The 17,438-nt window shown below is 37.7% G+C and overlaps 1 protein-coding gene across 1 annotated transcript in view; it reads left to right on the top strand.

Moving 5' to 3' along the window:
- The window catches only part of THBS4 (thrombospondin 4), a 42,331-nt gene extending 27,759 nt beyond the window's left edge, over positions 1 to 14,572 (top strand). The window contains exons 15-22 of the mRNA XM_063295572.1: positions 1,198 to 1,250; positions 4,070 to 4,263; positions 4,843 to 5,021; positions 9,891 to 9,939; positions 10,593 to 10,789; positions 10,978 to 11,150; positions 13,056 to 13,195; positions 14,434 to 14,572. Coding sequence (XP_063151642.1) covers positions 1,198 to 1,250; positions 4,070 to 4,263; positions 4,843 to 5,021; positions 9,891 to 9,939; positions 10,593 to 10,789; positions 10,978 to 11,150; positions 13,056 to 13,195; positions 14,434 to 14,495 — 1,047 coding nt within the window. The 3' untranslated portion in view covers positions 14,496 to 14,572. The remainder of the gene's footprint in view (positions 1 to 1,197; positions 1,251 to 4,069; positions 4,264 to 4,842; positions 5,022 to 9,890; positions 9,940 to 10,592; positions 10,790 to 10,977; positions 11,151 to 13,055; positions 13,196 to 14,433) is intronic.
- The last annotated feature ends 2,866 nt before the right edge of the window (positions 14,573 to 17,438 follow it).

A 17,438-nucleotide genomic window follows, 5' to 3' on the forward strand; every position in this document is an offset into this window, starting at 1 on the left:
CTAAGTGCTTTCTGGAAAGGAAGACTTTTATGAACTTCTAGAATGTCATTAATAAGGTAATGGTGGTAGTTTCACTTGACCACAAATATTCAGAAAGAAAGAAAAGTCCATTGTGAAAAGTTTCATTCAGACAATTTTCTCCAAATACATTCAGATAGGTTAGGTGGATTACTGCCCCAGAATTCTCTGTAGCATACCAGTTTGGGAAAGCAGGTATAGATATGGTTTTTCAGTGCAGTGTATTTCCTATAGAGATGCGAATGTTAATATTTTAACTGAGTATTTATTTTATGTATCTGAAACATTTATATAGTTGCCCATCTTAAAACAACTCTGGGCAGCTTACAACAATAAAACAGTATAAAACAATATATAGGTAGGTTTACTGCAATGATAGCAATATTTAACATGAAACTATCTTATTCACTCCATTTTGAATCTATTTAGTTCAGTATGAATTAACTTAAGTAGTATCAGATGTTCAAACTCTTCAATCTTTCCTAGAACTTTTACCTGAGAGCTTTAAACTAAAGATGGCATCTTGAACATGTAACTTTTTACATGTTCTTCTGAGCTCTCTTTTCCCAGATCGTTGAAAGTGGATCTAATTAGTAAAGGTATCCATCAGTTAACAGGACTTAACCATTTGATAGATAGATAGATAGATAGAAATAATAATGTGTTTCAAGAACACAGAATTTAAGCACAATCTTAAATTCAGTCTATCTTTCTATATTTTCAGGGCTTAATTCCCTGCTCATATAAATTCTTGAAAGTACTGTGTTGCAGTTATTTTCTACAAGATAATATATAGCAGCCTTTCTCAACTTTTTGACCCTGGATGAACCCTTGAAATATTTTTCAGGCCTACGGGAACCCCTGCACATTTGGGCTCAAATATAGTCCAGAAGTTACAAAATTATTATATTTGTTTCATGTGTAGGCCTGTATATATGCATTAACAGTGTTCTTAAACTAATAATAAAGAATGAAACTTACCTCTTTAATGTGAAGTTGCCTGAATTTGAAATAAGTTTTTAAATAAATTGTGATCTCCCAGGTAACCCCTAGGGATCTCTTGCAGAGCCCCAGGGTTCCAAGGAAACCTGGTTGAGAAACCATGGTATGCAGTATTCATAATCTTTCATCTGCAATGTAAGTAGCGTAATCTATTTTTATTATTACTGGGTTTTACAGTCAGACACTGACAATGATCTGGTTGGAGATTCCTGTGACACCAACCAAGACAGGTAAGTTAAAGTTTACTTTAATATGCATTAGAACCATGTTCTCAATCTCAGCAACTTTAAGATATGTGGACTTTGACTCCCAGAATTCTGGAAGTTGAAGTCCACACATTTATTTTATTTTATTTTATTTTTTATTTTATTTTATTTTATTTTATTTATCAAATTTTATCACCGTCCATCTCCCCCCAAAGGGGGGAGTTGCTGTGGTTGAGGAACACTGCATTAGAAAGATAGGGCCCAATGAAACTCAGCCTGATATAAGCCACTCCATTTCTCCTGATTTCACTGAAGTCTAATAAATAATTACATTATTTTCAATCCATTATATTGACTGTTGAAATCAGTATTTTGAATAACAAAATCAGAGAGTTGGAAGCAGCCATGCAAACCACTGACTCTACTCCACTCAGAGCAGGAAACCAAATTAAAGCACCCCAGACAGATTTTATCTGTCTGTCTGTCTGTCTGTCTGTCTAATTTATCCCCGATCTCCTCCTCCTGTCGGAGGCCTCTGGGTGGTTTATGGGACAAATATTTAAGTACAGTTTACAATCACAGGAAATAACACTTTTGCTCTACTCAGCATTGGTCAGAACCCACCCTGTGTCTAATTCACCTTACCACATTTTAAGAAAGATTCTTAAACTGAAAAAGGCCCAATGCAGGGCAGCTGGGATGATCAGGAACTGGAAATGAAATTCTACAGGAGAAATGGAAGGTATTGGATGAGTTTAGCCTGGTAGAAAACCTACTGAGGAGGGATGTGGTAGTACTCTAAACAGCTGTAGGATGTCAAAGAGAAGAAAGGGATTTTTTTTTCTCTTTCATCACAGAATATAGGATGCAGAATAATGTTTCCGGAAAGCAGATTCTGGATTCATGTTAGGGAGAGCTTCTTAATGGTCAGAACTGTTCAACAGACTTTCAGCATTTTTTCAATGGAAGAGGCATACAATTGTATGTTGTTCTGCTTCATGTAGAAAATAGAATCCCCAGCTGAAGAAGGTGCCAAAAAAGAAAGAAGCAAACAGAACAAAACCCATTCTGGTTTAGCTATGTGCAAACAAGAAAAAAAATAATTGAACTCTAAAGTCATGGGCATCTGAGGGAGAGCAGGGAAGCAAATAATGAAACGTGCATCACCGTGTCATGGTGTAAACACTGCCCCTTTTGTACTTGTGTCATGTTGCTCACAAGTAGGTAAGGGGTGGAGTTTGACAAAATCTTGGCTTGCTGTGGGTCAGCCCCTCAAGCTAGGCCAGGTCAGGGAACAGACTCTACTGGAACTCTACTCTATTGTTGTAGCATATAGTAACAGAATCTTGAAAGCCTGACAGAGTATTTTGATCTCCCCTCTTATACCCAAGAGAATCAAGTTGGTTAAGTTTCTCACCCCCTCCTCTCTTTCAGGGATAAACTGGTGTTTACATGACTGCCCTTGCATTCCTTCTTCTTTGTAACTTCTCAACACTGTGGATGTCCCTAGTTAAAGCCATGGTTAGTTAATGGGCTAAATGGAAAGAGAGGGTGTATGCTGTTAACGTATGTCCATTAAATTAGAGAGTTCTCATCCATCATCTGTATCATTTGTGTAATTATGTCATTTATATGTGGTGTAAATTACATAATTTGCTTCAATGTTTGTCATTTGTATCAATGTATGCCATTTGCATTATTTATGTCATTTAAAATTACGTAATTAACGGGCATTTGCAGGGAGTGTTAAAGAAGTCAAGAATCATGTGAACAGAACTCCACCCCTTTTTTACATGTGCTGCATGTATCAGTGTGGGAAATTGGTCTGTTCCATATGAAGACTTGCACTGAGGTCTGGTAAATTGAAGTTACACCGTAATTTACTGAGCCTTCCCATCCCATTTCTCAGTCATACTCTAGAAGTATCAGTAAAATAAACATACACCAATGAAGAAATTCTATATCTGGCTGAAGACCACAATTCAGGTTTTTAGCGTAATTAGAGCAGAAATAAACTTTACTGGCAATTATCTTCATGTCTGGCTTCAAGTAGTAGTGATATCTGTCAGCCTGTCAAGGTAGACCAGACTCAGAAATCAACGCCATGTGGCTCTGTACTACTTTTATTGTAAAGCTATTTAACAGAATCTTGCAGGTCTGATTGCACTTCCTCCCTTTATCTTTGTGTGAAATAGGGAGGAATTTGTCTGAGACATTTACTCACATTACATTCTTGCCTCGGACTCAGGCCCCTTTTACCTGTCTGTTGCCCTGGTAGCGGCTCTTCTTTTTGTCCTTCAGGGCATACTCTGCTATCTACATCATCAAGCGTAATATGAATGGTGAAGTTCCTAGCACATTAAGATATGATGCCATGCTTGTTACCCATATAAGAATATAGCCTAAATTCTTACACTTGGGGACAGACTCCCTGTTTTTGGTGCCCTCTAGATTGGACAGAATATGACTTGCATCTGATATATCCAGCTTCACTATTAGTTGTGCTGGCTGGAATGATAGAAATTGTAGTCTTGTTACATTTAAGACTAATGCAAGTGTGGTAATTAAGGTGTTGAACTAGGACTGGGGACACCAGGCTCAAGCCATCTTCAGCCAGGGAAGTGTATTGGGTGTCTTTGGACCAGTCACTCTCTTTTGGTCCAATCTACCTCAGAAGGTTGTTGGATGGAATATTACCTCAACTGCATTGAAATTTTGGAAGGATGGTAGGATATAAACTAATAAGTAAATATGGGGGGAAAGGTTGGAAGAGGTTGCTTGGGAACATAGATATAGGAACTAACAAATTGTGTATGTTTTTTTTTCACCTTGCTATACCCTAGTGATGGGGATGGACACCAGGACAGCACTGACAACTGCCCCACAGTCATTAACAGCTCCCAGCTTGACACTGATAAGGATGGTTTGGGGGATGAATGTGATGACGATGATGATGATGATGGAATTCCTGACCAAGTCCCTCCAGGGCCTGATAATTGCCGGCTGGTTCCTAATGCAGGGCAGGAAGATGAGAACAGTGAGGCCTTCCCCTTTCTTTTCAGTCCTTCCACTTCATTTCTGATTTTGTTTTTGAATTTACTGTTGATGACTTGGTGCTTCATGGCCCTGACCTCTTTTGGCTTTCGTGGGTTTCTCTAGCCTTCCTCTTTACTATAGGAGGCATTAAAAATGAGTCCTTGCCATAATTTTCTCATCTAATTCCTTTACATAAGGGAGGTGCAAAACTCACCAATTTGTCTCCCCTCCAGATCATGCCAAATCTCCTCCACGCTCTGTAGTTGCAGGGCAGTTCAACAGTTTGGGAAGTAAATCCTTGAAACAGGAAGCAGTTTGAAGTGTCCCAGTGGTGGTCTAGCCATGAAACAGACTGTTTTATCCAGAATGCCACATCTGGGACATCTTGAACTGCTTTGGCTTGGAGGAAGTTCAGCAGGACCAGGAAAACATTCTGGAGTTTCTGAAATGTTCCATTCCCAAATCAGTCAGTTTTGCATATACTTTACATCTATACTTTGGCGAATGAACTATTTCAAGCATCTGTTTAAACTGCAGCTATCAAATGACATCCCTTACAATGCTGAATCTGGGTTTGCAGGTGATGGAATTGGTGATATTTGTGAATCAGACTATGATCAAGATACAGTGATAGACCGGATTGATGTTTGTCCTGAGAATGCAGAGATCACCTTGACTGATTTCAGAGCTTATCAGACTGTCGTCCTGGATCCAGAAGGTGATGCTCAGATTGATCCAAACTGGGTGGTTCTGAACCAGGTAAATAATTTTTGAATATCTAAAAGCAGCCAGGAATGGACAGTTGCAATGATAAACGACCAAGTCTCCAAACTTGTTAAAACTGATTATGTCTTTAGCAGTGAAATGAGTTGGGGGATTCTCAGGAAAATAATCTGACCCTTTATTTGTTTAGTAAATAATCCCAGAGTTGTCCACAAACAAGCTAGAAGTAAATCACCTGAACAAGGCAAGACTTAGTACTTGGCTAACATAAGAACCTAAGGAGTAAATGAAAAGAAATAAAAGCCGTTCTACTGGGGGTGCTCTAAGAATTAAAAGTGCCAATGAATGGACAGAAGTCTGCAACTGTAACATGCCATGCTTATGGCATGTTTCTTTTCCTGCCTGGAAACCACAGGCATATATCTGTAGCAAAGGCAAGCTTGTAGCTGTCTTTGAAAAAGTTAAAAGGTTTAAGCAGCCAGAGGTCACAGTTTGGCTGATGACAAAAGACAAGTTCAAAGAAAGGTGGCAGTATAGCAGAAATTGACTGCAGAAGCAACTCTCTATGGAATGACAGAGAAGCAAGCCCAGTGGCTGAGAATAACAACCAGAAAGAAGAGATTTAGAAGACACTGTGCTCTGCAAGAACTCAGGAACAATTTCAGGCCTTTGCAGATAAAACAGGAGTGGTCAGGAGTTGAAAAAATAAACTATAGGATAGGTCAGGCTTCACCTAGCCAATACTGAAAGCCAATGATTCAGAACAGATGATAAACTCTGTTTATTGCAAGCACTAGAAAAGCCATTAAAGAAGAAATCTAACAACTGCCAAGAATAAAGTGCAAGCCATATTTGTTGCAAAAACAGGTTTATGTTTGTGCACCTCTTTCTACTGCCAGAGTTACGTTACAGGCTAAGAGTTTCCTGCTTTGGGACAGGAGGAACAGTTAACACATAGCCTTTGTTACTGTAACAGTCCATTTTGATTTCAGGTTTTGTTCTAACTTTGCCAGGTGGTGGATTCCTAAAGGGCAGAGAGTAGAGAAGAACAATGCTGTAGTAAAAATATTGTAGTAAGGATCCTTAAGCCAAAAAACCCCCCAACAACAACGACAGAAAGAACAGAAAGAACATTGACTCACAAAGTGTATGATCATTATTATCTATTCACTTGTGCTCAGAGCATGAGAAATAAACAAGATGAGGTCCGCTCATAGCACAAAAGGACAGATATGAATTCACTGATATAATGGAGATCTGCTGGGATGATTCCCATATAGTAGTTAAAGGGTATAGTTTATTTAAATGGGACAGAAGCACATTAAAGGAGGGGGACTTGCACTGTGTGTTAAGAATAAGCATTCTTGTTCATAAATCTAAATGAATGAACTTGATAATGCTGTAGAAGCATCTGGTTTAAGAAAAAAGGAGAGGAACAAATAAACGCAATATTGTTGTTAGTATCTGCTATTGTCTGGCCAATCAAGGAAAAGATGTAGATGATGCCTTCTAAAAACTTTCAAAGAGGCATAGAATCATAGTGATAGGAGACTTTAATTGCCCAAACATTTGCTGGGAGACAAACTATATTCTGGACCTTATAAGAAATTTCTGACTTGCCTTGCTAATAACATTTTTTTTAGAAAATGGAGAAAGCACAAGATCAACTGTCCTTGACTTGATGATATTCTATTGGGAAGACTTGAGGAATTAGTAGTAGTAGAAACATTGAGAAAAAGTAACCATGTAATGTTGGAATTCCTTATTTTACACATATATACACACAGACCTGTCACATTCCCTTTTGGGTTAAACAATGTTATGCAAAGCACAGAAAAATAGAGAGAAGTGGACAAAATAAAGGCAGGATATAAGAGAAAAGAAATGGAATTCTAACTCAATTTAGTTTACACAAACACTGTGCTAGCTTGGTATATTGCTGTATGTCCTTCAATACCAAATCTAGTTTATACCAACCTTTCCATACTTTTCTATCCTTGCACACCATTCTTACTTTCACCATGTCCATACATTGCCTTTTCTTCTTTAGACTTCTGTCTTTTATATTAATGAGGATCTTATAAACACTGTTCAATCACAAGACTTTTTTGTCTTCTTACGTTTCTCAATCTATTCACTCTTCATATTTTGATATGCAATTCAATTTTTTCTATATGAGCAATCCCCCTTCTTTTCTGCTGGTCGCTCACTTTTCTATTTAGCCCATATTCATTCATCACTCATTCATTCTTGACCCTATCTATTCTTGTTTTATTATACACATTACATAGAATTTATTTCTATGATTTCCTGACATATGCAACTCTCATTTATTATTAAGAGGACAGAAGTACCCTCTTATACACAGTAGTTGCTTCTTTCTTTTGTATGTGTATGTATGTTTATGTGAAAGAAATACAGAGAGAGACATAAAAAAGAAAAGATAAAAGAATAAAATACAAATAAACAAGGGTTAAAATATGATAGAGATTATAGGTTCCTGGAGCTTCCAGGTGAGGAATGGTGAGCTAGGATGTCTCCAAATGAGCAGAGATGATGACTGCAGCTAAAACCAAAGGACTGGCAAGTAGATTAATCCCACGGAACCTCCCTGGATAAGGAGAGAACAGAAGATAACCCACTTGTGCTCCGGATGGCTGCTCCTTGTGAGAAGACCATAGGACAGCAGTTTCCAGTGGGCTTGAGTGCCGGGAGATGAAGGGAATCCTCATGCTTTCAGCCATGGCAAAGCCTTTGAAAGGACACTGAGCTCGCTAACTCACTTTCTAATCACTTTTGGAAACTACCTATTCAGCTACTTTAAGGATATTAGAGAACTTCAAAATGACAAGTTTGAAAAGCCACCTGGAGAGTTTAGCTTTGTTCTTGAATAAAATAAAAATTAACTATAAGCTTCAGAGCTTACAGAATTAGAAATAAATGGCAAAAAGCTAAATAAGAATCCAGTTCAAGAAAGTTATAAACGAATTAAGAGACCAGACAAACTTGGAATAAGTGAATATTATGACTTTTGCTATTAGATTTTGGAAATAATTATATAAATGAACAGCTCTTTGTGGGAACCAATTTGTTTAGTATAGCTTAAGCCAAACAGAAAATTGAGACTTTATGGTTTCAGAAATTGGACACTAGAGGGGACTAAAGATTCCAGGCAGAAAGGGAAAAGGAAAAAAAGTTAAAAGTCTGTCTCTTGTCTTTGGTCAGCATTGGAACTTGCAAAATGACAGAAAATGCCATGGCATTTGAAATATTTGAGATTTTTGAATGGGGTCCAAAAATAGCAGCTTCAATCTCAGAAATGATGCATACTTTTATGAATACATTATGTCCAAAATATATTAAAGAAGAAATTATTGATGGGAAAGAGAACATCATGGAAAATTTACAAGATAAAGGGTTGGAACAAATTTTGCCTGATGCAGAAATATCGGAACATAAAGAATTTGCAGAAATAACTGGAGAATAAAAAATTATGGACTATAAGACAGAGAAAACAACCAAAGTGGAAATACAAATGATAAGACTGACCTGGATAAACACTTTTTACTGGACTTACAAAAGAAGTTGGTTAAAAGTTTGAAGAAATCTTCGGGATGGGAAAAATAAAAATCGAAGAGAGATCAAATCCTACAACAGCCTCTGAATGAATTAAAGATTAAATTGTTAGAAGCAAAAGGAAGGAGTACAAAATTTGTTTGATCAAGGTTAAAATAAGACATGTTTGTATAAATCTGAGATCCCTTTATGGACTTTTTGCTGACAATAGGACTGAAATGTTAATGATTTGTGTATTTGTGTATGGATAAGCATTGGGTTTGGGGAAGAAGAGTTACTTGTATGTAACATTATAGGGGGTGATAAATTATTAAATTTGTTTGTACTTGTGATGAAGATTGGAAGCTCCTTCTTTAAATATTTCTTTTTTTTTCTTACTCTTTTTTTCTATACACCTTTTATTCTCTTTCTTTAGTTTCCCTTTTTTCTGAGTTTAGTTTGTATTTTCTTTTACTATTGTTATTAAAACATTCAATAAAAATTATTTTTAAAAAATATTACAGTTTTCCAGTGTATCTTTATTTAATTGTTCATAACTCTTAAGGATTCCCCCTTGTTTCTGCAATTATTTTAGAATTACGCTACTTATTTGAAGATGCTAAAAGGTATGGTTCAATCTACCAGTTTGATAGATTGAACCATAGTGAAGTAAGAGTCTCAAAAGATTTTACTTTGTCTTATTCATATATGTTTTTTTCAACAGCCATTTATTCCTCACAACAGACCACATGCAAATCTTGAAAGCCTGACACAGTTTCTCACTGCACCCTCTTATGCAAAATAAATAAATAAAGATGAAGTAATCTTTGGTTTCTTTCTCACCTCCTCTTTCTCAGGGCTGAGCTAGTATTTATATAACCCAACTCCCCTAAAACATTCTGCCAAGGAACACAAATTCATCTACTTGCATAATATCACCTACTCTGAAAGGGAATAGTATGATAGGTATGTATGTGTGTGGAGAGCCAGTTTGGTCTAGTGGTTAAGGCATCAGGCTAGAAACCAGGAGACCGTGAGTTCTAGTCCCACCTTAGGCACAAAGCCAGCCAGGTGACCTTGGGCCAGTCATTGTCTCTCAGCCCAAGGAAGCAGGCAGTGGCAAACCACTTCCGAAAATCTTGCCAAGAAAATTGAGGAGACTAGTCCAGGCAGCTGCCAGGAGTCAAAAACTGACTATAAAGACCAAAAAAAAAAAAAGTGTGTGTGTGTACATTTACAAAAGAGACCTTTGTGAATTCATTGGTTTGAGATTTTGTATTTGACTGTAGAAAACAAAATCTCGTTTCTTCTATTCTTTGTTTCACTAATTGTGTTACCTACATTTTGCAGGGTATGGAGATTGTGCAAACTATGAACAGTGATCCTGGACTTGCCGTAGGTATATACCCATTTCTCTGGAGACATTGACATCAAATCCACAAAAAGAAATGTTTGGGGATAATTAACTTAAACAATAATTCACACCCATTCTTTAGCCAGCTGAGTTTATAATAGGAATGCTAATTGAATCTTTCCTTATAATCCTTCATCCAAAATGATAGAAAGTGCTCATCACAGATAATCTAATGAAGAATGAGAACCAATCTCTTGTAAAGCATTTATAAAGGGCAAGATTTAATCCCTTCATGTCTGGTTAAAGGCTAACAGAGGAGCAGGACTTGGAAAAATCCTTATTTGAGCCTTGAAGTGCTGTTGTCAATAAAAGTAGATAGTAGTGCATTTGATGGCCAACCATCGGGCCCAGCATAAAACAGTTGGTATCTGTTGATAAATCTTCCAGGTGGATTGGGGCTCTTGGATCCAAAGAACTTACTAGTCACTTGTAATGATAACTCCAGTGAGGATGTTCTTCATACGTGTAGGACTGTAATTCCCATAATTGTCCAGCTTTCATCCACACCAGCTAACAATTATAGGAATTGTCCCAATTCATCTGGAGGACTCCAGGTTGGGGGAGATCATATCCGTTGACCAGATTATATAACTGTGGTTGGTTTGGATGTGATGCATCTATCTACATCTATTGAACAGGTTATACAGCTTTCAATGGAGTTGATTTTGAAGGCACTTTCCATGTGAATACAGTGACAGATGATGACTATGCAGGCTTCATTTTTGGTTATCAAGACAGCTCCAGCTTTTATGTGGTAATGTGGAAACAGACTGAGCAGACCTATTGGCAAGCCACTCCATTTCGAGCTGTTGCAGAGCCCGGAATTCAGCTGAAGGTACTGGCTTGAGCAAAAAGACAAAGGCTGACAGAATTGCCAAGATCTGTGTTTTACAACATTATTTTGTTGGGATGCTTTACAGAATGGAAAGATCATTACAGATTCTGGCTTTCCTTAGAATTAAGAAAAAAATGCTGATGGATATTTCTTCTTTTCAACTTGTCTTTGTACTTGTATGTGCGTAGGCTGTTAAGTCAAAGACTGGGCCTGGAGAACACCTCAGAAATTCACTTTGGCACACTGGAGATACTAATGATCAAGTCCGATTGCTATGGAAAGACCCACGAAACGTTGGCTGGAAAGATAAAGTTTCCTATCGCTGGTTCCTACAACACAGGCCTCAGGTTGGATATATTAGGTAAAGCCTTGAGGCAAGAAGGGCCTTTCTGTTTTATACACATCTTCATGGTATTAACTAGTGTGTATTTGTACCCACCCACCCACAAATTAGCATCCATGTGTGTTTACACACATATACATATACCCACAACTGGTTAGATTTGCTGAATTGAATAGAGCGCCTTCAAATTAATCTGGTAGGTGAGGGGATTTTTTGCATGTGTGTGCATACACTTTAATCAAATCTAATCCTCAAATCAGTGTGAAAGATTTGAATCAATTCAATATTTGGGTTTTTGAAAATAATTTTATTAAAAGTTTTAAAAACAAAAGTAAAAACTAATACAAACTAGTATAAAGGAAAGAAGAAAAAAGAAAAAGAAATCAAAGAAAGCTAAAAGTGCAAGAAAGGAAAAAAAGTAAAAGAAAAATAGAAAAGAAAGAAAAAAGAAAGAAGTGGCTTCTAATCTTTACAGCAGTTATAAATACAATTATAAATTTACCTCTTTCTCTAAAGTTATATCATGACTCACTACTTTCTATAATCTATCCTGTCTAATCATCAAAAGAAAAAAAAGGAAAGAAGAAAGGAAAGAAGAGAAAAAGAAACCTCCCCTTTTATCCCCAGCAAGTATAATCAACATTAACAACTTATCACTATCTAAAAACCAAACAACTCTTCATCCCATACCTTATCCCATTCTCTATAAACCCATCTATAAAACCTCATCTCTCCATATTAATCAGCAAAAGTCCATTAAAGGTTATCAGAAATAACAACATAACTATTACAAACTACATCTATTAAACCCAATTTGAATCCTTCCTTTTATATTTATATATCCATTTCTATTTAAACGTATCCCCCCTATTTCTTCTCTTCAAATAAACAAAATCTTTAAGACATCGTCATCTAATCCCAGTCAAAAAACCATTGAACGTTACCAGAAATAGCAACCCATTTATTTTAACCTTGATCAAATAAACTGATTTTATATTCTTTCTTCTTTCTCCCAACAATCTTTAGATTCCTCAAAGAAAGTTCTAACATTTCTCCTACTCTCTTTATCTCTTCTCTCAAAATTCTTGGCAACTTTGTCAAGCCTCTTTTTTAATTTCAGTGTGGCAACTTCATCAAATCCCTTTTTAAATCCACGGTAAAAAAATTATCCACTAATAAACCAATTATTATTGATAATAAATCAATTATCTTCTGGTTTATTATTTATCTTTTTAAATTATTAAATCATCATCCAGTTTAATTGTAAATCCATTATTTCCATCTCTTTCTTGTTTGCTATCATTTTTGAATCCACCTGCAAGCCAATTTCAGTTTTATTCAATTCGGCTTGTTCCTTTTCTATGTGTAAGCTGCCCAGAATTGCTTTTATAGTGAGATGGGTGGTGTATAAATTTAATAAATAAATAAAAAATGAAATCCCTCAACTCTCAGCTCTCAACTCATGAGTTGACCACAAAAACATCAGTTCCTGCAGTCTCCTCATGAAGAGCAGCTGTCCGGAGTGCAAGTGGGCAATCTCATGATCTCTCCTTGTCTGGAAAGACTGCACCAGCCAGAATTCACTGTCTAGTTGCCGATCTCTGCCACAGTGCTGTCCTCGCTCCTTCATGGACATCTAGTCTGCCACAGAACCTCACTCATAAGCGAATCAATTCAATATTTTGAAGCAAATCACAAAGTTGAAGTGAATCAAATAGACTTTTAGGATCAAGCTGATGATTCAGCTTGAATCTTGCTTGATTCACAACTCTCTAATAAATATAATGATGAATAAAGTTAAATAAATTAAACATTTTGTATATAATGTCCTTTGTGTTAAGCTCCATTGAACATAATGGCAGTTGCTATACAGGGAATCAAGTGATTGACATTTTTAACTTAATTTTGTTTCCATTTCAAAAGGGCAAGATTTTATGAAGGTTCTGAACTGGTAGCAGATTCTGGAGTAACCATAGACACAACCATGCGTGGAGGAAGACTTGGTGTTTTCTGCTTCTCTCAGGAAAACATTATTTGGTCCAATCTGAAGTATCGTTGTAACGGTAGCATTTTTCTTCCATCTATTTCATTGCATAATCAAAAGACCAACTGAATAAAGGCTAACTCCTTTAGTATGGTTACAGGAATCTTTGACCACCATTTTGCACAAACACTGGGCTGCAGCAACCCACCATTTTTCATTTCTAAGAATGCATATGGTGCCTTTGTGAGTCCCAGAGGTATTCTTGTTAAAAAAAAAAATGATGCTTTATTTATTTTAACTAAAAGAATCTTTAAAAAAAAACTTTCCAGTGCTGAAGTAGCAGATCAACCCAGCAGTTGCAAGATGATATTCCATATCTCCTCAGCTCCAAAGCTGGGGTTCTTTGGCAGCAAACTGGCCAAACAACAGTGTCTTCCTTTGCTTGGAAAGAGAAAGTCAGGATGGGGCATTATTGGTTCAAGGCTTTCCACCTAGCTTCAAAGCACAACCTCCACCATCTGTGATTTTTATTGGCCTTCCCTTGGGAGAAGCCACAGTGGAATAGTTGCTCAGAAATGAGGAATGTTTGTGACTACAGTTTTTGCTTTGGTTGCAAGTTAGCCCCAAGTTGTAGATTGCTGCAGATGTGTCATAGGTAAATAGTGTGGAGACTGAAATGGCCACTAAATGATGTGCTGGAGGACTCAAACTAAATCTGTCATTCACCAGATTTGTCACTAAGAGCCTGTGAACCATAGTGGTTCAAGTGCTGGACATGGACCAGAGAAACCAAGGTTCAGATCCTTGTTGACCATTGTGGATCACCGAGTGACTTTGGGCAGTCATTTTCTCAGCCCAAGCAAACTGGAGAGGATAAAATTAAGGGAAAGCTTAACTGCTCAGAGAAAGGAAAAGGCAGGATATAAATACAATAAAGTATTATTCTGTTATTTAATTCTTTTTAAAATTATTTTATAATTGGAGGTGCATCTCTGCTCTTAATTTTCATTGGGATTATAGAATATGTAGAGGGAAGTTTTGACTGTTCTATCTGAGAAATCATCTGTGTGGCATTGCGGGAAGTTTCCACTGCTTCCAATAGAAGCTCTCTCTCCCCTTTTAGCAGAATTATAATTTGGAAGACAAGAAATGACATTCTTAAATACATATTTAATTAGTGAAATGAAAACAATTCATTTTTTTAAAAAGTGTTATAGCTATCTCTACCATTTCCTAACCTGCAAATTAAAAATAAAAGATTCACCAGTTCCATAACTACAGTAGACAGTGGTCTTTTATCTCCTTTTTTGATTTCAGATACAATCCCAGAAGACTTTCAGGAATTTCAAGCTCAGAAGTACGGAGTTGGAGATATTTAAGGAGAACCAAGAATGCAATTATGGTGACTAACAGTGCAGTACAGTTTAAATTCTTATACAGTCATGTGTGTGTATAAGTGCCCAGTACACTTGCTATGATTGGTAAATAAAAAGGTAAAGTAGATTAGGGTTTCTTTTTGTTTTCAATTTCTTTTGTGATAAAGTAAGATTTAACTCCCAGTATGATTTTGTGGGCAGTAACAGGAAAGGACTAATAAAGTGTTACACAAAAACATCTGAAATTAGAGTCTGTATGTAAGTGATTTGGGATAATGAATTTATTAGACACAGATGTGCAAAAAATTGTGCATGTTAATTTATATATTGATTCAAATCCAGAACTAAATGCAATAATTGATTTGAATTTCACATGAGGAAGGCCTAGTAAATTAATTTCCCATAGAAATTGCCCTGTAAGACCAATTTTTCAGTAAACTGGTAACCCCACAATAGATCACTGCAAGTCTCATGTTCCTCTTCAACTATAGTTGATTTACAATGGTTATGATTAGTCATAAAAACATACAAGTAGGGTGGATGGTAGGATTTCTTTTTAATGACTCCTTTCAAGTCCCATCCAAATGGTAACTAATCAGAAGAGCAAGATGTCATCCAATAACCCTGAATGAGATCAAGGGGATTTTAGATCACAGCATTACTTAACTCACCTTGCCCTGATCAAACACATTTCCCTGTTTATGTTACCGCTCTGGCCTCCTAATATAACCAACCGTGGAGGGTCCCTTCCCTTTTACCCCACCAGGGGAAAACCCACTTACTTCAGCCCTCTGAAGAAAACCAGTGGCTGCTTCATCACCTGGAAACCGTTTTTTGGGCAAGAACAGACACGAGGGCAAAGTCAAGAAATATTTAGCAAGAGGAGGGGAAGGATCCTAACTTTTGTGTTCCTATGTGGCTAAACCCTGCTGAACACCTGGTTGATAGTTTCTATTCCTTCTCAATTTGTGTTCTGCAAACTTACTGGAAGCAGTAGAGTCCAGATGCAAGACGCATCCTATACAGCAGAGGTGCTGAAGCTGAGCCTCAGGTGCAGAGCAGGTCCCCACAAGATCTTCAGAAGTTATTATCCTATTGCAATTTTTAATGTTCCAATAGAAGAGAATAACTGTAGCTCAGGGTTGAACTGTGGAATTCTTGGTGCTCTCTGAGCTTGGTTGTTTGGTTACAGATATTTCATTGCCCGACTAGGTAACATCATCAGTGTGAGTGAGTATGGGGTTTGCTGCTAGCTTGCCTTGCGAATTTATTTAGCAAATTTATATAGCTGCCCATCTCACTAAACGTGACTCTGTGCAGCATTGTCTCCTTTGAATAATGTGTAAATGTGGTTTATCTATAGCTGATTTGGTTGACTATCTTGACATTATGTAAATGATGCTGAAACTGAAATGAAATGAAATAAAATTCAATTTCTGGCCACACCCTACTTTTTAGACTTGTGCCTAGAATGGCAGTGGGTGTGGCCTTTGGTCTAGAAAAAGTTGTGCATTTCTCTGGTACTGGTGGGTATGTGCCCCTCCCAGCATTCTGATGTTATATTGTTCAAATTTGTGTAAAAAAGCCACATGTCAGCAACACAGTGTTTCAGTTTTCAAACTGAAAAGTAGGATTGAGGTTAATTTTTTCTCCATCTCCAGAATGACCCAAAGTCACACCAATACTTTTAGAGATGGAAGGTTAAAGGTGGCTTGTCTTCTGGTGGCTTCCTGTTTCCATTCTTACCCTTAAAGCCCTGGGGGGCAGGGGCAGGGAAGGACCAGAAAACAATATGGTCCTTCCAGCCCCTTTCTGTGATTTTGCTACATCACTGGATGGTCTCCTAGAATGACAGGAAACTAAGTTGTAGCCTCTGACTCATCAATCCTCTCCACCTGTAATATGGAAGCTGCAAAAAGGCTGGGATCCCGGTAGAGTGAGCAGAGCTGAGCTGAACACAAGAAACAGGCAGGCTGGACAACATCTCTGCAGTTGGCCTCCCTTGAGCCACAAAGCAGGTTCAAGATGGCTCCTTTTTTGTGCTTCTTCTGCTTCCTCCTCCTGTTCCTAGTCAGCACCATGGGGCTCTGCATTTGTGCACTGCCCCAGAATGAGGGTAGCATCTCTGAACACATCTCCATGAGGAGCCACAAGGAAGAACAGCCAACACTGAAGCTGCAGAGCAGATCAAGACAGACAGCCTCTCAGTGTCCTGGTAGCAACGAGCAAAAATCCATCTGTAGGCAACAACAGTGTGGAGTGGAAGTAGTGGCTCACCCATTGGATCAGGAAGAGGCCCAGGCATTTTCCCAACCTGGAATTTGCAGGTAACAAGAACCGTTGAGTACAACTTTTGGAACAGCTAACTGGTGGTGCCCACTTAAACGTAGCACAACACTTGGGCCTTCTCTTCCCACCCCTTAGACCTTGTAACTCACAGGGCAGACAGACTCTGGGGCTTACTGTGGAGACTAAGGAAGATGATCTTGATGGAGATATGCAGGGTAAGGCGCTGAAGCGTTTTTAAGCCCAGAATAGTGAGATAACATTTGAAGCAGTTCAGACCGACTCCTCCCTAATTCACTGAACTGCAAGGAGGAGGAGGAGGTACAGCAGAATCAGACTTGCAAAATTCCATTATTACAGCCAATCTCAATAAAAGTAGTTTTAGCCTGCCTGTAGAGTTGATTTCTTGGTCTGCTCTGGCTAGTGGGGCTGACACACCTAAAAATACCTCTAAAATAATGCTCCAACTTTTTTTTTTAAAGAAACTCCTTTGAGAGGGAATGGTAGATGACGTTCCTCGTGTATTTTCTTGCTGTATATAATCTCTGGGTGACTCTGCCTCTAAAGCAGTTCAATCCCACACTGACCTTGGAAATGCATCATTGGTGCCTACTACCTTTAGTACGTACCATCACCTCTCCTCTCTAAAGCCCCTCCTGC

Source organism: Candoia aspera, chromosome 2 (genome assembly GCF_035149785.1).
Source record: "Candoia aspera isolate rCanAsp1 chromosome 2, rCanAsp1.hap2, whole genome shotgun sequence".
NCBI lineage: Eukaryota > Metazoa > Chordata > Lepidosauria > Squamata > Boidae > Candoia > Candoia aspera.